This window comes from Tinamus guttatus, unplaced genomic scaffold, assembly GCF_059628265.1.
Source record: "Tinamus guttatus ecotype Peru unplaced genomic scaffold, ASM5962826v1 Tinamus_guttatus_pri_ptg000653l, whole genome shotgun sequence".
NCBI classification, from domain to species: domain Eukaryota; kingdom Metazoa; phylum Chordata; class Aves; order Tinamiformes; family Tinamidae; genus Tinamus; species Tinamus guttatus.
The window spans coordinates 220711-242150 of NW_028289187.1; the positions used below are offsets into that span (position 1 = coordinate 220711).

General features: G+C 47.0%; 1 protein-coding gene across 1 annotated transcript; it reads left to right on the forward strand.

Moving 5' to 3' along the window:
- Positions 1-13761: 13761 nt before the first annotated feature.
- Positions 13762-18970, forward strand: RRM2 (ribonucleotide reductase regulatory subunit M2). The gene is made up of 10 exons (XM_088536244.1): positions 13762-13878; positions 13960-14037; positions 14133-14264; positions 14386-14502; positions 15040-15173; positions 16182-16276; positions 17054-17187; positions 17600-17704; positions 17832-17945; positions 18307-18970. Exons 1-10 carry the CDS (start codon positions 13777-13779, stop codon positions 18457-18459), a joined length of 1164 nt encoding a protein of 387 aa, XP_088392370.1. The 5' UTR covers positions 13762-13776; the 3' UTR covers positions 18460-18970.
- The last annotated feature ends 2470 nt before the right edge of the window (positions 18971-21440 follow it).

Here is a 21440-nt window from a genome sequence, read left to right on the forward strand (position 1 = left end):
AAACAAAAAACACAAACAAGCAAACAAAAAACTCACAGTTGATTTCTAAACCAGTCTTAGGATCCTTTGTTTCTGCCCCAGTTTGCCAGTTTTCAATATGTGGTACTGATATCTATAAGAAATTTTTTGATCTCTTAGAGATTAACTGTGTTTAATTTTAATAAAAGACCCTTCAAGCCTTCCTGGTGACTCTGGGGCTGCAAATTCCACATGCTACTAAAGGCGCATGGGCTGGGGACTGCACATGCTCTGAGCAAGGGGGAATGCGCAGAAGGACTCTTCAAAGCACATAAAGTAACCATAGCAGCAGAGCTCTGCTTTGGAAAGAAGGACATGATTTCTTCTTCTTCTCTCTCTTTTTCCCTTTTTGTCCAAGTTTGTTTTTACACTGGCTCCAACATGACTTCTCATAAAGAGGTCATTCAAGTTTCAAATGGAAATTCTATTAGCTCACCAGAAAAAGCTCTCCCCCAGCTCTCGTTTGATGCAGATTAGACTCAAAAGCAGAGGCTTTAGAAAGCTTTTTAAGTAAAATAATAATCATATTTGAAGGACTGAATAGAAGACACACACCCCCACCCCCACCCTCTCGGGTGAATAAAACACTGCCCATGAGTTCCTAATAAAGCCCGGTGCACTTTTCTTGATAAGGATGTTTTCTGCTAGCTGCTTGCAGGTTATTTTGACTATTAGCCTATAAGCCAAAGAAACAAAGCAAAACAAAATACACACACACAATACATACACACACACACATTTTTTTCTTTTCTCTCTCTCGAAGTTGTCGAGTCTTGTTTTTTTTTTTTAACAGCCCTAAATGTAAAACTACCATAACAGTAGTACAATGGTATAACAGATTGAACTGGCTTGAGCAAGCAGCGAGGAGAATCTAACTAAAAATATGCTCATAAATTGTTGCTGCTGGAAGCCTGCGAAGAGGAGATAACTGAAAGCGTTTGTTCAGTTTGGTAAAAGAAGTCACTGTTTTCTGCCTCATCGGTACAGGGTGATTTTTATGAGAATCTCTCAAAGAGCGAGCACCAGGTACATATGAAGTATGTTAACTTTTGGAAGCAGGGCTATATCCCAGGGGTCCAGTCCTCATTTCTTCCATCTCTAAAACTACATATTTCAAAATATACAAGCATGAGGGAATTAGCTACTGGCCGCAGTCTTTAGGCCTATGTCACGGCCTGAGCACAGCTGTGGGTAGGTGTCAAGGAAATGCAGCGCGAGGCTGGTGCCCAGGGCGGAGGGCTCCTGGCGAGCGCCCCGGCGCCGAGGCGCAGGGACCCCTCCGTGCAGGAAGGGGTGGTCGGCAGTGCCGGGGTGGACGGCGGTGCTCGGGCCCTCCTGCCGCACGGCTCTGCGGAGGCGTCACGCACCCTCGCAGCCGGCTCCCACGCGGCAGCACATCGGGGACGGTTTCGGGTGGGCGCTGTGGCCGTGACCACCCTGCTTTGAAGGGTAAGGAAGGTTGCAGCCCCCTGACCTGCCCAGAATCCCAGGAGCACCTTGAGAAGCGATAGGAGCTTTCAGCCAGCGAGGTGCCTCAGCTGCCACACAGAACCAGGCTATGCCAGAGCCTCGGCCCTGCTTATAAAATCCCCTCACTGCTCTATGTGCCACTGCCTGGAACGCTGGAAATAGTCTGCAGGGTTTGAAGTCTGCTGGTGGCCCTAGCACCCTGCTCTGCACGTGTGAGTCTGGATCCGGGCACTTAGAGAAGCACCATGGGCCACCCTAGCATGGCTCCGTGTTTCTGCTTCCCAACTCAGCAGCAAAGCCAACACTGTTTTCAGTCCCTGCCATAAATCTAGCTGGCTTAGAGTTATTAATGGCCACGGACTGGGTTTGCCCGTGTCTCCCGTTGTGTGAAAGGCTTTCCAGGAAGAGCGCTAGCTGGGTCTTTGGTGTCTTTCTTCAAACATGAAACCAACCAGGAGAGTGTGGTGCTTGCCCGCATGCCTGCATCAGCACTGTGTGGCTTTGCAAGGTGCAGTGTCCCCCTAGCCTCTGCAGGCCCAACTAGACCCGTGGGAAGGCCAACCGAGTGATGGGGATGAAGGTGAAGGACTGAAGTAAATGGTGGCTCTCCAGACTCTTCACCACCCGCCACTATGGCAGATATAACAGCTCCCAGATAGCAGGGACAGCAGCAGCAGCCCGGCAGCAGGGTGTATGGCACTTCCTGCCTGGAAGGGCTACAGGGAGAGTTAAAAACTCTTCAAGGAATATCCGTCGGGGGAGGTTGCTTTGCTCTCCTCCTCTCTTGTGCTGAGGGTTTTTCCTGTCAGTCTGAGGTTCTGTTCTTGTGCGAAACCTTTCAAAGAGTTTGGAAGATACTTTGCAATATTTTTGAGAGGTGACCACCATGATGCCATCGCCTCTTGACATGAGGGATACTTAGTTTCCGGCTCTCACCTCTACCTACTGTGCTCTACCTTGCAGGGGACACTGGTCATCCACTAAAATCTGTGCTTACTCCGTGAAATAAGGATCAAAAGCCCCAGCTGCCTCTGGAAGCTGGCTAAGAGCCGGCTGAATGAGGTGCCAATGCTCCTCCAGGCTTGGAGCACAGTCAAGGCAGGAGACGGAACGCTTTCTCTGGTGCGACAGCAGGATTGTGGTTATTCTTTACATCATCAATTATGTGTATAAATGCCTGGCTGCTAAATATATCTTGGTTTGCTATATTTTTGTTGAGCCTCATCAGAGCGAGGAGGGCCAGTTTATTACCACTGAACGAGGTAATAAGCTGCTCCTGGGCAGTGGCTGCTCCTCCTGTTTTTGCCAGGCAAGCTGAATGAGTTAAGCACAGTTTTCCTTGTTTTTACAAAGCTGTCCGTGATTTGTGGTTGCAGTCTGTTGGATTGACTTGAGCAATTAAGCAGTTGTGGGCCCTCCTAAGCTATGTACCATGCTCCTAACGATCACTGACTCCCCCCAGAGGTAATGAGTTGGGGAAAATGCTGACTCGGTGCATTTTTGATTGATGCAAACTGAACACGTCATTTTTCATGTCAAGCCAATTGACACCTGGAGGCTGAGCATGAGGGATTTTAGTGCAAGTAACTGATTTGCTCTTGGTGCTGCAGGGAGACCAGGAAGCCATATGCTACACTTGCTCTAAAGACGCAGAGGCAGACTGCCTCCCCCGTCCCGAGCCCACCAGCGGCTGCTGCAGCGCAGATGTGTGTCCTCAGAGAGCTGCTGCTGCTGCTGGCTCCAACCCAAAGCGCTGCTCATGGGAGAAGAGTGGAAGCAGCGGAGGAGTGGAGTAGCTACATGAGACAAGCTGATTTCCTTCCGACTTGTGATAAAGGACACACGCTGCCCTGAGACGGAGCCTTCATTAGTGCTTCCATATGAAAGCAGCATGAGTGTGCTTCTAGAGGGCACGTTTTCCTCGCGCCCAGAAGGCAGTGGTGGGAACCGGAAATGCTCGGCTGGGAGTTACTGTATATTTTCCCTAATCACTAACAGTACTGTGGGAGAGAGCAAGATCCTGCCTTTAGCTCTCCTCTGACATGGATCAGTGAAGAAAGGGCCATTCATCTTGGAATTAAAAAGCTTATGTTAATATTAATCTGTCGGGAGGTTAACCCATTCCCTGTGATTGCAGGGACCTAGGAGAGTGGTGACATCCTTATTTCCTTCTGCCATCTGCCTGTGGTACATCTTTGCTGAGGCTTTGGGAGTCTTGCCATGAATTACTTAAAGGGTACTGAGAGATGTTTTGCAGGACAAATGGGATGGGGCACCCCAGAGGGGTCCTGCCATTAAAGCTTGTCCACTGCTGATCCGTGCACTGCTCCTCTCCCAGGGCTGCTCCTGCCTGCCTGCAAGGTGGGTTTGTGGAGAAACGCAGCATGATTCTCTGCTCCCACAGCAATCACAGACTGAGCTAAGAACACTGCACTTGGCTGCTGGAAGCCAGCCAGCACAGTGTATGGAAGGGATGCCTTGACCTCACTGCCTCAAAAACATGGGGTTAACTGCAGCTTTGGGAGATCATGATGGGATTTTTGCTGTGACTAGCAGTGCACCTAGCAGAGACTCAGCACAAGAGATGTGCTCCTTCTGCATAAATGCAAGGCAAAATGACTTCTACCTGAAATGAGGGTGGGATTCATCTTGCACTCTGCTGAGCTCCCTGTGTTGCAAGCAGATAGATAATTCTGGGGTGTGTTTCCTTTGCCCTGCTGCTGAACAAGGTGAACACCTCAGAAAGGCGCATGTCAGCAGAGACTCCTTTCAGCTCAGACGTAGTTCAGTTGTTGACATCTTCACTTGATTAGATTACTCTAAGCCATGGATAGCATTACTGTCCCCTGGAAATTTCTCTGTACTAAAAGTCATACAACCGTTGCAGCTTGATAGAGTGACCCTCTGGGCCCTGCGTGTGCAAACCTTGGCCATGCAAAGCCCTGACCAGTATCTTGTCTTCCACACGAGCTAAACAAATGGCTTTCAGTATATGAGATACTACTCAGATCTCTCTCTGACTTGCTGTGCTCACTGTTAATGACGTGCTGAGCACTGCCCAGGTCCATGATGACCCCAGCCCTCGGCTGGAAGAACATCTCCGTCCTTCTCCGGGCAGTGGCCAACCGGAGCTGCTCGGCTGCAACATCCTTGTTTCCACTCTTGATGGCTGCATTACTGTGGCACACTCACAAATGGGAGCGTGGATGGGCCCTGAGATGTAATGGATGAGCAGGGATTAAAATGCCTGTTGCAGCAAACTGTCAAATCCTCTCTGTAAATCCCACTGCCAGAGGCCTGCGCTCAGGAAAGACGGTGAATGCTTGTGCTAGGACATAATGTTCAGGCAGCCACAGGGCTGGGGGGGAGGCAGGGAAGCCCCCAGACACCCTCTGATCTCCAGGAATAACTCAGGGTGTGGATCTTGCCTTGCTACTGAGGCACTTCTTGCCAGTTCAGCCCCTGAAGGGAATTCTCTTGAGCTCTGGCTTCAGGGATCTTTAAGTGGTATTATAGGTTTCTTGCTTTAAAGCAATTTCTTATCCGCTGTATAACAATGAGTATGAAAGCAGGGAACAGCTCAAGAAGCAAGTGATCCCCAGCGGCTGCCATGGCATGTAACCCTGTCCTGCGGCGCTGCACCTGCAAGAAAGGGCTCTTAAAGCACTGGAGAATAAAGAAAAGCTTGGCAGCAATGCTCTGCACTGGCACCAGAGACAGGCTGCTCTCGCAGGAGCTGGCTCCTTCTCTGGAAATCTTCCAAACATGCCTGGATGCCACCCTGTGTCACTCTAGAGGTCCCTTCCAACTGCAAACATTCTGTGATTCTGTGAAAAACAGAGCTGCCAGAGGAGATGCTGTCCTGCCCAGGGAGTGGGATGATACTGTGGTGTCCTACTGCCATGTGGAAACCTTCCTCCTGCCCTGGAGCTGAAGAAACCACTCAAGAAACTCCAGGTGACACTGCTTTATCGCGATGCTAAAATAATAATTATATAGGCCATAAAGGGCAGAGATACAGCCATAGGACACTGCTATAGCATGACTGCAGGCTCTACTTGTGATGTCACTGTCACCTCTCTGCCTCAATGGCCAGTGTCAGGTCAACGCTTCTGTGATGTCACTATAGCCTCTTTATGTCATTGGTTAGTACTGCGCCAATGCTGCTGGCTGTGCTTGTGACGTCAGTTCTGCCTCCACACATCATTGGCCAGTACTGCTGCCTGTGCTCATGATGTCACAATGGCCTCTTTATGTCATTGGTCAGTGTCAGGACAATGCTGCCACTGTCTGTACTTGTGATGTCACTGTTGCCTCTGTGCCTCACTGGCCAGTGTGAGGCCCATGATGATGGCGTTGCTTGTGATGTCGCTGTTGCCTCTGTGCCTCACTGGCCGGTGTCAGACCAATGCCTCTGCCTGTGCTTGTGACATCACTATTCTTCTTTATATCATTGGCTAGTACTACACCAATGCTGCTGGCTGTACTTGTGGTGTCACTCTTACCTCTGTACCTCATTGGTCAATGTGTGGCCAATGCTGTTGGCTCTGCTTGTGATGTCACTATTGCCTCTGTGTCTTACTGGTCAGGGTAGTGCTGCTGACTGTGCTTGTGATGTCACTGCTGCCTCTGCGCCTCATTGGCCAGCATCAGGATGACTCACTCTATTTGTGATGTCACTATTGCCTAGGTGCCTCATTAGCCAGTGTCAGGCCAGTGCTGCCAGCTGTGCTTGTGACATCACTGTGTCTCTTTATGTCATGGGCCAGTGTGAGGTCAATGCTGCTGCCTGTGCTTGTGAGGTCACTCCTGCCTCTGTTTCTCATTGGGCAATATCAGGGCAATGATGATGGGTGTGCTTGTGACGTCACTATTTTCTCTTGCTCCCTAGAGGACATGAGGATAGTGGCATGGCTGAAGTTACACTGATTCAGCTCACAGGCGTTAAACTCGCAGCTCTTTGGACCTAGTGTGTAGGCCGTGGGATAGGGGAGAGGTTTTTAAGGGAGAACAGACAGTTGAGCATAGAAAATGTGTGAATTTAATCTAGTCCTTATCTCCATCTTGGACATTTACTTTATAATATATTTTGAATCATTTTCTCACAGTAGTAGAATGGTGGATTGAGTTTTGCTCACTAACTCTTTGCCAGCACCAGTTCTATCACTGGAAGCCCATTGGCCCATTTATTGCTAGTATTAATAGTTATAAAAAGGGACCAAGACATGCATTTCAGGGAGATCAGAAGATGAGAAGCTTTATGAGCAATGGGCAAAAGCATTTTATTTATTTATTTATTTATTGTCTCCAGAAGATGATAGATTTTTCATTATTTGCTTGTTCTCTTTCTCTGTATTGTATGACTAGACACAGTCCTTACAACACCTTGTTACAGGCTAGGTACAACTTCACTGGAAGTATACGTGTGAGCACTCACGTGTGTGCACACACATGTTTATCCATTGGGATTGGATTAAGATCTAAGAAGCTTTCCAAGCCACTGCTACTGAAGAAATTCTGGAGCAGTTTCTGGGCTGAGTGCTGACTAAGAGGAGCCTGGAGTGACAAGCAGCTCTGCTCTGCCTCTGGTGTCTCAGGACTCTCCACCTGCTTGCCAAGGCCAGCCCAGTGGAGATGTTCAAGGCTGGTGCTGTTTGCACCGGATGGGACAGGGAGCCCGTAGGATATGAGTGCCATTCCTGCCTACAGAGGGTGGCACATGCCCGTGGTGTGTGGAAAAGCTGTGTGAGCAGCCTGGTCCCTGTTGCAGGGCATCTCACAGCTGCATGCATCCTCTAGTTACAGACTGTGAGGGAATTTTCTTCTGTCTCTTCTCTGGAATAAGCCCCTTTGTGTGGGCTGTGGTGCAGCATGACACTGTGCAGTGGGAGTGCAGGGTCCGGGCTGTGCACGGCACTGCTGGCTTCTTCCTGTGTGGGAAGCATTGCCCGAGAAGGGGCGATGCTGGTTTCCCACAGCACAGTTTGTGCAGTGACATTTCTGTTTACGGGTGCAGTAACCTCTGTGCACGCTTTCCCATGGGCAGCGAGCTCCGGCTGGAGAGTCTGAGGCCAGAGAGCTCCCCCTCCTGTTGCTGCACGGTTAAAGCGGGTTCAGAGGAAGCTTCATTCAGAAAGCACTGCCAATGACCCCTCACACTCCACACAACCCGGAGGAGAGCAGGCTTCAGGCCCCGAACTCATCTCCACGGAGATGATGCTGGGCTCAGGTGCACTGCCCATATGGATTATTGGCAATGAGGGCTATGAAGCCCAAACAGTGCAGATCCCCTGCTCCCTCTCCCTGGTTGCACCCTGCCTCTTGGCAGAGCCCACAACCATACGGCTGCAAAGCGGCAATGGCAGAAAGGCAGGCAGTTCTGGAGCAGCCTCTGCCCTTTTCTTGGTCATAGTGGTCATAGCCACTTCCAAGCCTGCTTCATGGCTCACGCACCTCTGGCTCTGGAGTGTCACCATACGGAGCTGGAGACATCAGGAAAGGAGGAGAGAGTGGATTTGCTCAAGAGCTTTTGCTGGGAAAGGATTATTCCTGTCTCAGCTTCACTGAGAATTGTCGAGGAACTCTCACTGAACCCCCAAAGGGGAACTGTGGTAATACTGGTGAAGCAGGGGCAGTGGGTGCCTCCTGGCTAAGAGTCGCCTGTTGCTTTTGTGATGAAATTATACGAGAGGCCCTGTTCCGTGTAAACAAAATTATGATGATTGATGTATTGTTATTTTCATTGTTAAAACTTTATCTTGAAGCTCTGAAGCTTTTCTATATAAACACACACACACGTATATATATATATATATATAAACTTTCTTCAGTTGAGTGTGTCAGCAGGTCCAGCTGGGGTGCTGCGTGTTCCCAGGGTGCCCTTGAGCTTGCTGTGCAATGGAACAGCAGTTTGATGGATGTCAGGAAAAGAAAAAGGACTATTAAAATAATCTATCCTAATCCTTTTACCCTTAGTGAAACTTGGCAGTAACCACTGAGTAAATCATAATGTGACTACATAAAACTGCCAAGAGAATCTTGAAATCTTGAAAATGTGATCGCGAATTGAAGAACTTACCATGTCCCCAGGAAAGCTGGTTCAAGCTGGCACTGATGATAAATATTTCTGTTCTGAAACCTTGTAGTTACTCCACCAAAACAAGAAATCTTTTTCTTTGCAGTTTTTCGGGCCACTTGCAGCAATGTTTGGTCAGAGTCCTTCCCTCCTGATAGAGCGGGGTGTTATCTACTCTCCCGCTCAGTTTTCTCCTCATAAAGCTGGATGAGGCAGCTTGCTCCAGTCTCTTGCCCCAGGGCAGGTTTTTGAAGCTTCCAGGCTTCCCTGGAGCTTCCTGAACTGCTCCCAGAACTGCTACTGTGGGAAGGTTATGGGGCGTAATGTTTACCTCTCTTACTCCAGAGCACACTATCCAGCCTTGACCTCTCTTACTCCAGAGCACACTATCCAGCCTTGTTTAGCTTCCCATCGAGTGAGAGATCTGCATGCGAACCCCCTGCCTCACAGGCAGGTCTGTGTGGTATTGCAGACCTCTTTCCCATGCTGCATGTGTCAGATGTAGGTAGCTCCCTAATTTAGCAGTGTTTTCTCACTGTGAGCTGCCACACTGGGGGGCAAAAGCTGAAACAGCCCCAACAGACATTTTATCGGCACCTTTTGTGTCCCTCAGGATATCTGGAACAAGTTGTCGGAAGAACAATCCTTGCGGGAAACTCAGTTTCATGAACTGCAGAGGAATGATACTTGGGGTTATGCCATTATAACTGTGTGTAGAACTCAGATTTTGGGATTTGGGGGGCTAACGTAGGGGCTAGTATGATACTTCATATTAATAACTGTGTGGGCGTGAGCTGTGGGTGAGGATTTCAGGATTTGGAAATGACAGTCAGTTTGGCGGGCTGAGGCCAAGCCAAATAACCATCTTCCCTGAACTCAGGAAAAAGCAAATACTGTGTCCTCTGCTAGCACCACGTCTGTCCCATGCAGTTCTCCTCATGTACTTCAGTCTGAGTTAGGCCTGTAGCTGCAGTGATATGAGCCAGTTCACCCCCTGGAATCAGTGAGTGTCCATCCCGCCAGGGATCTGCAGGAGAAAGGAAAAATGAACCTGGCGGTTTTGCTGAGGCCCTGTCCTCACAGGAGCGAGGAGCGCTACCCAGCGCAGCCAACGCAGCGCCTGTTAAGGTGAAGCAGGCGCATGGAGGGTGGGTGAAGTCTGTGGGCCATAAGCTGTGCCTGGGCAGAAGGAGCTTTCTCAAGGTGCGCCCGTGTGGGCGACTCTGAGGGTACTGACAGCATCAGTGGTTAGGACCCAGATAGTCACAGCAGCTTCATTTTCTTGACTAGCTCATGCAGTGTCTCTTCACAAATGTCAAAAGTACAAGAACAGAGATTTCTTCCTTCCCTTCATATTCTAAATAACCCAATAACTTCGTTTCCTGTTATGGAAGGCTGCTCCTGGCTTTTTGAGGCCTGGACCTGACTCTGGGAAGGAACTGGCCATAGGAAGGTTCAGCCTCCAGTCATGCAGTGCTATTGGTTGGTGCATGGTTGTAGGTGAGGGTTGTGGCAAAGCTTTTCGTGAAGGTTATGGCAGATTAGCATGAGAAGAAACAGAAAACCTTAAGAAAGGATGGGATGATGCAGTGCACTCAGGAAGCTGAAAAGATGGTTGCTTCTTCCCTCGATTTTCAGGATGTTCAGTGAGAGCATCTCCTTTCTTCACTTGCCTTTGGGGGTTTCATTTGCTTAATTATCTTAGGCACCAGCACCTGTGAATATGTCCTGCCCTGAAGTGACAGAGTTTGACACTATCTGAAGAAATGTACACATGACAAACAAGTAGAAGGACTCATACCATCTACTAAAGGTACCTGCAGATAACCAGAGGTCCTCATCAGCACCAGCCTTCTCATCCTTGAGGCCACGTATCCAATTCTTCCCTCGAGTCTCAATCCACATGCACTCTTCAATGCTATGGATTATTTCTGTAGCAGAATGGGAATTATATGTCTTGTACAAATGCCTAAAAGTGAAACAATCCCAGGCAAAAGAGTTTTAACTGAGTGCCTGGAGTTGCTTTTTTCAGCAGTAGTGGCACTGTTTGCAGAACATCCCTGAGCCCTTCACAAGAGCGCCTGCACACACTGCTTTGCATCCATCACAGCGCAGCAGCAATCGACACCCTTCCCTCCAGTTTGTGCTGGTCTGAGTTAATCAGGGATGAGCTTTGTCTGCAGCTGATCAAACAAACATGCCAGGGCCTGGAGGTGGGTGCTGTTCGTTTGCCAGGCTGCGACTCCCAGGAGCGCAGTCTGGAAGTGGACTTCCAGAAGGGCTTCGTTATACAACATCCCCCACCTGCCTCTGTCTAGTTGCCCTTGGGCTGCTATTAGTTTCACATTTCTGGGTGTCTAAATTCCTATAAAGAAAGAAGGTGTAAAAGTAATTAGAGTTTTTGGATTTTTTTTTTGAACATACAACTCCACCCTGGGCCAAACACGCTTCTGCACACCCAACGAATAGGTGCAAACCAGCTGGTAGGAAATCCCCTGGCTTGATGGCAATTGCTAGCATTTCAGAGCAGCCTACTGTTTTGACTGTAGCAGGGAGCTTGATTGAAAATGTCAGTCCTGAAATGTAGCTTCGCCATGAAGAAGGATATATGGGACAGGGAGACAGAGCTCCTGATACTTGCTTTTCCCCACGACACTCACTGACATATATATGTCTATACCTATAAGACTAGGTATTGTGCCTGGCATATAAACATAACACAGCTGACTTCCCCTTGGCAGAGAAGACTTAAAGTATTGTTTTGTGTTGCACTGAGGTCTGAAGCTGCTGCTGAATATCCTTTATCATCCACAGGAGGTCATCCACAAAGCTTGGGCTAAACGCTCCATGGGATGATCAGAGCTTTGGCTTAGGGAAGAGATACATCATCCTGCTGAGAGGTGCAAGCCACCCGCCGGACATGAGGCTTGTCCTGTCTTGTCCGTGGGAGCTGGTGCCCTTTTCAGCATGTGGATTATGATCTTGGCAGGACCAGATGGCAGAGGCCTGATAGGTTCAGGCAGAAGCAGCAAAGTAGGAAGCCTATTGCAATCCACAGGTCTTATATGAGAAGAATGGATGTAAATTGATTTATTTGTTTTGATGGGAGAATTCGGCGTGGTTGCTCATTCTTGTGTAACTACAAGCTGTATCTGCAGCAACGCATGGGTGCAATGTTCTTCCTTGCAGGCCTTTTCGACATTCCTGAGCTCTTCCAAGCATTTTATTTTTTCCTGCAGAATTATCTTTCACAGTAGAGCCCTGTGTAGACCTCTGCTCCTGTGCCATTCACCTCTGAGGCTAGTTGCTGAGTTGCAATGATAGCACTGGAGCTACATCATGATAGTCCACAGAGGTGGCCTGGGGCTTGCGGATTAGGAACTTTGGCTCCCTCTATTTCCGAGGGTGGGTGAAGCCAACTGGCAGGGGCAGCGGCAGCTATCTGCCACCCCTCCCCAGCAGCGGTGACATTGGGCAGGGTGGAGCAGTGCGCAGCAGAGCTGGCAGGAGATAGCCGGGCTCCATGCGGAGTCTGGCAAACCTTTTGGAGCTCTGGCACCCCGGACCCACGAAACCCACTCTCCTGTGGCAGAACAGGAGCGTTCCCTGGCTGCTCCCAACCAGGCTGATGGATTTAGGCGGTTTTCCCAGTGCACCTGGCTTTGTTCCGGGATGGCCAAGAAACAGCCCGCTCTGCTACATCATTCTGCCTCCCCTCTGCTGCAGGTAACCAGTGCCTGGCTGGGAGCGTAGCACTTCCGATACTACCCCTGTGCTCTGTGCACCATGTGGGCTCCGGGTCTGCTCTCAGTGAGCTGCAGCTACACTTGGGGCTTGTCTGGGGTAACTGGCCTTCTGGAACGGCTGGGGGCTGAATGGTTTGGACTGCGGTGTCCACGTTTTGGACAAGCTGAGACATCTCAGACAAGCTGAAGTTTGGCTGCTCTCTGAAAGGATCTGGGTCAGGATCAGGGCCTGGAGCAGGAGCCACTGACCCCAAACACAGACTGAACTGGACAGGAACTGAACATACTACCTTAAATATTCCCTGACTGGAATAAAGCAAAAAAAGAAGAAAGCAACGGGGCCTTTTTTTTTTTTTTTTTTTTTTTTCCCCTTTCCTTGGCCTTCATTTGTCTTCTGGACTAGAATCCATCCGTGTGACTGGCACACCAAACTCCTGGTTGCTGCAGGGGTCTGGGATAGCGGTGACGGTCACATGGCCTCCTGTTTGTTCTGTGGCAGATGGCACTTGTGGCTTGGAGCATTTCGCATCAGACAGGAAGTCCAGCCAAGGGCACAGGGATGTGCTTTTGTAACACCTTCTTATTTTGTAGCCGAGCATCACGAACCGCACGGCCTGAGCACCTGAGCACGGTCTGGGCTTCTCCAGGCATTCCATCCCACCCCACCTAAGAGCCCCAAGGCCTCAACAAGCCTCTGGTTTCATTCAACCTGAGGACACATCCCGCTGAAGCCAGGCCGCCGTGTGCTTGTCCTCACTTCTCTCTTTCTGCTGCCATGGAGAGAGCTTTGCGGCCCAGGCCCCGCTGGCATTTTATAGCATCTGCAAATTGCTGTGCGCTGATGTGGGGAGGCAGGAGGAGGGACATGCGGTTGCTGCTCAAATAATGATGGTTTCATTAATGTAAAATAAATATTGCCCTTTTTTTAAGCAGACAAATCTTTCTTTTCTGTAGCTATTCCAGCTCTTCCTGCACTATTTACGCAAACCTTGTGAAACCAGGGGGAAGGAGGTGGCTGTTTCTCCACCAAAGCGGTTTCTGTCACCAGACGGGGCCACCAGGGTGTGTTGGGGGGATAAGAGGGAGTTGGGGGTCACACGCACACCATGATAAACCCCCAGTTCCCACAACGGGAATTAAGGCCCCGCCCCCGCCGCGGCCGCGCAACGGCTCCCAACGGCTCCCAACGGCTCCTCACGGCGCGCGCCCCTCAGGCACCCGCCCTCCCTCAGGCGCGCGCGCCTTTTCCCGCGGCGCGCGCTTTCCCTCTCCCGCCACGGCCACAATGGGAGGCGGGGCCCGCGGCGCGCGCGGGGCCAATGGGCGCGCGGGGGCGGGGCCGCGGCGCGGGCGACGCGGGCCCCGATTGGGCGGCCGCGCGTTCTGGCGCCAACTTCGAAGGGGATATAAAGGGCGTGCGCGGGGCGCGCGCTCTCCCGTCCCGCCACCGCCGCCACCGCTCGCATCATGCTGCCCGCCCGCGGCCCGCTCTCCGCCCGCCACGAGCAGCCGCGCCTGTCGCCGCTGAAGAACCTGACGCTGAGCGACCATGAGAACAAGGAGAACACGGTGAGGCCCCCGCCCCGGTCCCCTTCCCGCGCCCGGCCCCCGCGGGGGCTCCGCGCGCCGCTCACCGCCCTCTCTCCGCAGCCGCCCGCGCTCAGCAGCAGTCGCGTCCTGGCCAGCAAGGCGGCGCGGAAGATCTTCCAGGAGGCCGACAACAAGCCGGTGAGTGCGGGTCCGGGCCCTTCCCCTGCCCGTTCCTCTCTCCCCGGGGGGTTCCCGTGCCCTGAGACCGAGTCCGAGCCGCTTTGTGCCCTCAGGTGCCGCGGGGCGCCGAGGAGGAGCCGCTGCTGCGGGAGAACCCGCGTCGCTTCGTCATCTTCCCCATCCAGTACCACGACGTGTGGCAGATGTACAAGAAGGCCGAGGCCTCCTTCTGGACCGCCGAGGAGGTGAGGCCCGGGGGCCTGTCGCCTCCAGCAGCATCAATGTGCGCTCCCCAGTACGAGCCCTTGAGGAATTGTGCCCTGCTCCTGTAGGAGCCTCCCAGCCTGAGCCTCCCCTCTGTTTCAGGTGGATCTTTCCAAGGACATCCAGCACTGGGAGTCCCTGAAGCCCGAGGAGAAATACTTCATTTCCCATGTGCTCGCCTTCTTTGCTGCCAGTGATGGCATAGTCAATGAAAACCTGGTGAGTGGGTTGGAAGGGCCCTGAAATCCATTCACAAAATGCTATTCCATGAAATGAAACTGACTAAACAGCTGCATATTGAATGAAGCACTTGCTACCCTGTCTAGCTGCATTATTTGCATTTAGAAACTTCAATACTTTTTTATGCTATTTAGCAAAGTGCAGGGTGCTCTTTAAAATCCAGAGGTTTATCATTTTCCTTGTAGAGCACAAAGCCCTGCTGTGTTGTAGCAGTTGCCCTGTTCAGAGCCCTCGTTCTGCATCTCATCTGCCCTCCCTGGTGGTGGCCAGGTCACAAGGAGGTGCTTCTCTGTTCCTCCAGGGACCACAGAACAACCTTGGGGCTTTAACCAGACTTGCAGCTGCGAGGCGCTGGTGCCCTTTGTGTTTCTGTGCATAATCCAACTGTGTGGAGTTGTCTGAAGATAATGTTATGGGCTGAGCAAATCCCTGTCTGCACAGAAAACACCAGTACTCTTTAACATGCAGCTCTGCTAACAGTGCTTCTGCAAACACTGAGTTACTTATTTCCTCTAGGTGGAGCGGTTCAGTCAAGAAGTACAGATCACAGAAGCCCGTTGTTTCTATGGCTTCCAGATTGCCATGGAAAACATACATTCAGAAATGTACAGTCTTCTAATTGACACATACATTAAAGACTCAAAAGAGAGGTTAGTATTGCTTGATGTTGAAAGATTCTAAGTTGATTAACTGAGGTTTACATAATGTGCATCCCTCTTCTGTGACTTCACCTGTCTAGCATTTAAAATATCACTGAAGTGCTGCATAAGACCAACTTAATACTTCATACTGGCTCACACTTTTCTAAGTGTATGAGCAAGACTTCATCTACATTCAGAGTAAAAACAGGTATTAACATGAAATTATATAATGAAACTTAAATATCTAAAAGGTAAACCAGTCAAAGTAGTATCTTAAATTACATTAAGCTCTCATATGGAGAACCCACTGCACTGGTAGATAGCTATCTGGGGAAATTTCTATAGGAATAAGAACTCTTTTAATAAAACAGTTTCTAATATGCAGTGTGTCCAGTTAATGACTGGCACTCATATCATGTGCTCCCAATAGAGACTTGACTTTCTTAAATAAAGGAATATTTTTGTCTTTTTTGACCATGTAGCTAATGTTGCTTGCTTAAAATTGCTATTGATAACAGATTTTTGACCAGCTTAGGCTTTTTTCCTGTGTTGAGAGACAAGCACTCAACTGGGATAAGTGTATTGTGTTTCTGAAAAGCTAGCTACATTGCAGAGATTTACTTAGTTGCTTCTGCTTTGCACACCATTCTTCCTACTTTGGAGTGCTTGATTGTGTTAAGTGTTTGAGGCGCTTCCAGAAGTGCCTTGTTCCTGAAAAGTGGAGGTCAGGTGGTCTCTAACTTTGAGAACTTGTTTGAGAATATTTGTGAATTGACTCTCCTTTTGGTATTGTCATGACAATTCATGTGAATTGCTGTTGGCGTAAAGTGAAGGTCATGCAAAGGTAGATGAGCACAAAAGTACCTAGGTTTGGTATAAACAAAACAAGAGGGGAATTTATGCTAGGGTGAAGGTACAGAGCCTTTGTAAATGAACAAGGCCATTTTACAACTATGAAGCTGTATTATAGTGGTTGCTTTGCTGAAATTTTGTCCTAATGAGTTCTCTGCTCCTCAGGGAATTTCTTTTCAATGCTATTGAAACGCTACCGTGTGTTAAAAAGAAGGCTGACTGGGCCATGCGCTGGATTGGGGACAAGCAAGCAACATATGGTGAGTGAAGTTTTTGGAAGCAAAGAGCAGTTTAATTTTTTTCCTTTTTTTTAAAAAAAGGAGCTACAACTTCTCCAGACTTTCCACAGTTCACAGGGGTAGTTTTCACAGGGTTGTACCTTTCAGTGCTTACTCTAAAAGGTACTGATAAGATTCTGGAGATGAAGAATCATGTTCATCTTGCAGATAAGCTGCTAATGTGAATCTCTTAAAATTGCTGGTATATTGAACAATGGTAACTCCTGTGGCAATCTTGGTATACTTGGCTGTGTGATCAAATTGCAACTACTCTTGTGTCCTGACCTTCACTGGTTTCCAACAAACACATTTATTTGGAGGCTATGGCTCATCTGCTTTCTGATTCCTGATGCCTTCAAGGGTGAAAATGAGATGATTTCACTGCTGTTAAGTGTTCTTCATGGCCAAAGTTCTTCCCTCTAGCAATGATGACCAGTCACTGACTTTAATCTGCCTCTAAAGATGACTGCTCTTTGGTGTGCCATCTTTGGGATGGGAAGAGGTGATAGGACAGCTGAAGCCAATGCTTCTTTCCTCAGGTTATCTGCCACCTCCTCTAATTTTTACTTGGCTATGTAGCTTAAAAGATATTTTACTTTGACAGAAGCCCTTACCATAACAGTTTCAGGGACAGATTATCTCACTTGAGTAGTGATTATTTCATTCTGCCTGGAAGACTCAGTTCATGGGTCTGCTCAGCTTTTGAGTTTAAACTCAGGAAGTTTTCTGCATGTTACTAAAATTGTCTCTCGTTAACAGGAGAACGTGTAGTAGCTTTTGCAGCAGTAGAAGGAATCTTCTTTTCTGGCTCCTTTGCATCAATCTTTTGGCTGAAGAAAAGAGGATTAATGCCTGGACTCACTTTTTCTAATGAACTCATCAGTAGAGATGAGGTATGAATCAAATACTAAGAGTTAAGATGATAATGGTTATAGTAGCTCAAAGTAATGACATTCAAATGTAGCAAATACTTCAAGAGAAGTATGCTTATAAACAGGCAGTGTATAAAACTTACTAGCATGTGTTAACATGGATCCTATGGCAGTGAATGAATGAACTTGACATTTTATTTTTCTTAGTAATAGTTCAGGGTTTTCTACCAGTGCTTAAATTTGGTATTTTTGTCACTTGGAGGATGTGTACATTGAATTGTATTGATTATTATACCTCTGTCTGGTTAGGCAGAAAGTTAAGAGAAAAAAAATGTGGGAAGTGCTAGATATGGGCTATTTCTTCTGTGCCACTGATTCAAGCAGCTCCTTTAAATCAGTGTTCCTGAGATGGTTTTCTGAATCTTCTTTCCAGGGCTTGCATTGTGATTTTGCCTGCCTCATGTTCAAGCACTTGATACACAAACCATCAGAGGAGAGAGTAAGGGAAATCATCATGAATGCTGTTCTCATAGAACAGGTAATTTGCTGCTCCGTGTTCATAATTAAGAACAAAGCTGGCGAACTGTTGGTTGTAAAATTACCCTAGACAGTGTAAAATGAATGCCATGGTGTTTCTATACACTAAGTGATTCTCTTATCTGCAGGAATTCTTGACGGAGGCACTGCCTGTAAAACTGATTGGCATGAACTGCACTTTAATGAAACAATACATAGAATTTGTAGCAGACAGACTTATGTTGGAACTGGGATTTAACAAGGTAAGGCTCATAAGCATACTCTTTCAAGAAGCTTAATTTGTATTAAACTTAATTTCTTCCAGAAACCAAAATCATAAAATTGCTGCAGCAATTTTGGTATAACTTCTAAATCCAGTTAGCAGGACCACTGGCAGATTTTGTTGGGAGACCAAACAAGCTGTTAGTGAAAAACAAACTATAGTGGTGGCTAAAAGGAATGAGTTGAGCAGCAAATGCCTGGGGCAGAAGTGGTTCTTTACTGTAAAGTAACCCCACCTCTATTTCCATTAGCTGCTTTTTGCTTTCTTCCCAGCTGAGCTCTTCAATACTGTTCTGGATTTGAGATTTGAACACCCACATTGACCACATCTTTGCCTTTCAGATATACAAAGCAGAGAATCCTTTTGACTTCATGGAAAACATCTCTCTGGAAGGCAAAACGAACTTCTTTGAGAAGCGAGTAGGTGAATATCAGAGGATGGGAGTCATGTCAAAGCCCACAGACAACTCTTTCACCCTGGATGCAGAATTTTAAATGGACTGAAACCACATGACTTGCTGTGCATGCATGGTCCCCTGTTTATGGGGAAACATTAAGCATATTGGGTCATGGTGTGATTTTATTTTTGTACCAGATCCCATTCTTGCAAAGTGTGGTGATACTGGTACTTTTCAGGAGGCTAGTGTAGCTGCAGCAGTTTTAACAAGACTTTGTCAATGGTTTTAATTCATAGAATGCTTAGGTGTATTTTATAAAAGCAGCTGCTTCATAAGCTACTCTATTTTGTGAAATATAGGTAGCTACCTTCTACAAGATGGGAGGTATGGACAGTTACCACTAGCTTCTGCAGTTCTCCCCATAAAGAAGTGATTGAGAAATTCTTGTGTTAGATTTTTGAATGCTCTGCAGAAAACTCTGGAGGAAGCTACATGACCTCACTGTTTTCTTAGCAGGTTTTAAGTTTACTTTTTAATATTTTAAGTTTGTACATAAAGCTGGCACTTTAATGTTCAAAATAAAGAACTGTCTTGTAATACCGTGAAAAGGTTAAAAAAAAAAAAACTAAATCTTCAGACTCGTAACTAACCTTTCATGACTTGTACTTTTTTCCTGGTTAACCTGAAGGGATGGTGCTGTGAATCAGAGCATATTGATTCTGAAATTGATTGAAGTACAGAAGCAAACTTGGTGTATGCAAGGTTGGACAGCTTATTAAGAGTTAGCTATCCTGGGTACTGAAAAAAGCATGCAGCTGGTTTCTGGGCTTAATTGCATTTCTTTAGCATCTGGGAAAGTTAATTCATATGCAGTTTGTTAATAAAGCTGGGTACAACCAGAAGTGTGCTGGCTTCACTGCTCCAATGGGCAATATTTTGGGGGGGAAATTCCATATTTTCTGAAGGAAAGAATACTTTTCTGCAGGAACTTCCCAGTCATGTAGTTATTTGGTAGCTGTCAAATCAAATAGCTACCTTTAGGCATGACTTTCAGAATTACTGCATACTTAAAATAGTTTACAAGGTGAAGTTGATAAATTTTTGTCTAGAGCTTGTATTAATTTCTATACTATACAGCCAAGTATTGCTTTTAACACAAAACAGCACTGAAACATGCTATGTTGCTGTTACTGCATGCTAAAAACCTACTCATTCCCACTGTTCAGTTTAATAATAGAGCTTTAGGACATTTTAACTGTGAAATTTTTCTGTGCTCTCAGATTAGAGTTCCTGCAAATGATTTGCCATGAGGCAACCTTAAATAAGAATGATAGAAATTATCTGCTGCCTTAATACACAAGGCAATATATCTTCCATGCTCTAATGTAATACCTTACTAATGAACTATCATGCAAGTGTGCTTGCTGTTCCTTTCCTCACATCAGTCCAGTAGATGCTAAGGCATTTTGAACTGAGCCTGCGGAGACGGCTTTTTTGTTCACTTTTTTCACAGATAAACATAAGCTGATGCAGGCTTTGTATAAAATGAATCCACTTGCTGTTCTTTGCAGCTGATTGCACTGAAGTTGGCAGTGTGCAACTGTTCTTCCCCTGGGTCCCTGAATCCAGCAGAATGTGCACACTTCAAGGCTATCCTAGACAGCAAAACCATAAATTAAAAAAAAAAAACCCTAACTCCCAAAGAATAGAATAGAAAGAAGATACTGGTTTCTTAACAGATGGTTCTCTACTGCCCTCATGGGACTAATTTGGTAGCAGGTCAGGGGTCTAAGAATGATTTCCATGGGAATTGGAGTAAGGATACATTAAGTTGAATAACCAGTCTCCTTCATTCTGAATCACTGGGGCTGGTGATGCTTGTTGCTAAAGTGATCAAGGCAGGTTCATCAGTGCTCACGGTAGGTCTGCATGATTAGAGTGTAAATGTGACAGATTTATAATGCAGGGGAAGATCAAGTTGTATGACTTGGCTTCATATTTAGACCTAAACACATGTCTGTATATATGTATACATCGATGCTCTGTGGAAGTAGAGGTTGTGGACAGGACAAAAGGTGAGACTCCTGGCTTCTAGGAGGATCTAGCTATGTCACAGCTATGCCTGCTTTATTCTGATACAAAGGAAGATAGTACCTATGTACATGGAAATATTTAGGGTGCAAAGTTTTAAATTTGAATCCTTATTTCTGGGACTAATCAACTCTATTTTCAAAAACAATTTATGTAATAGGGTCCTTTGGAATGTGTGAGGGCCAAATGAGCTTTTGGTAATTGCAACTAGGAAGAACCTTTTAGCTAAGTGTTACATTTGCAGGTTAATATTTGGATACCACATCTGTGGATGTAATAGAGATGTTTGTTAGGGAGAATGAAGTCAGCAGTGGTTCAGCAAGAGAAGAGGAACTGCTGTGACTAGTATTAATCTTATCCTCTTGTCGCTGATATCTAAATGGCTGCTTTGATTTATGTACTTGCTATAACGTAGATCAGCTTGTGCTGTATAGAGTCTGGAGAAAAGCTGCATGTCTGCTCTCACCTCCTTTAATTTTCAGTTCTCACATATACTTAAATGTACCTTGTAATTGCTTTATTTCAATAGTTCATGTCCAAGCCTAGGCAAAGAACCTACCTGCTGAAAAGTGATTGCTTTCTAATGTAGCTGAGATGCCAGTTTGAGGCTTGACCCTCTTAGACTTTGAGGTGACTAAATTCTTTTCTTTGGGGAAAAAAACTACTCATGAAGAAATTAGTTGCAGTAAAAATTTACCTGAAATGTGTGAGTATGTTTTAGAAGTGAGTTTGAAGATCTAGAAGTGAAGTAGTGATGAAAATGCTTTTTATATATGTATGAACAGGAGCAGCTGTCTAGGAGAGGTTCTGGCAAAGCAATTGCTGCAAGTGAAGGACATTTAGGCTAGTAGAGGAAAAAACGGTAAGTAGAAACACATTTAGCACAATATCTAATGTCTATTAGTTTGTGCAGAACTGATCCCTAGCTATTCAATTCCTTTATGTTTTTCTTTGAATAGTTTTAATATTAATTACAATACTATCTCA

Coding starts and splice junctions, on each gene's coding strand:
- RRM2 (XM_088536244.1), top strand. CDS start 13,777: ATGCTGCCCGCCCGCGGCCCGCTCTCCGCCCGCCACGAGCAGCCGCGC. Junction 13,879..13,959: donor ATGAGAACAAGGAGAACACG/GTGAGGCCCCCG, acceptor CTCTCTCCGCAG/CCGCCCGCGCTCAGCAGCAG. Junction 14,265..14,385: donor CCTTCTGGACCGCCGAGGAG/GTGAGGCCCGGG, acceptor CCTCTGTTTCAG/GTGGATCTTTCCAAGGACAT.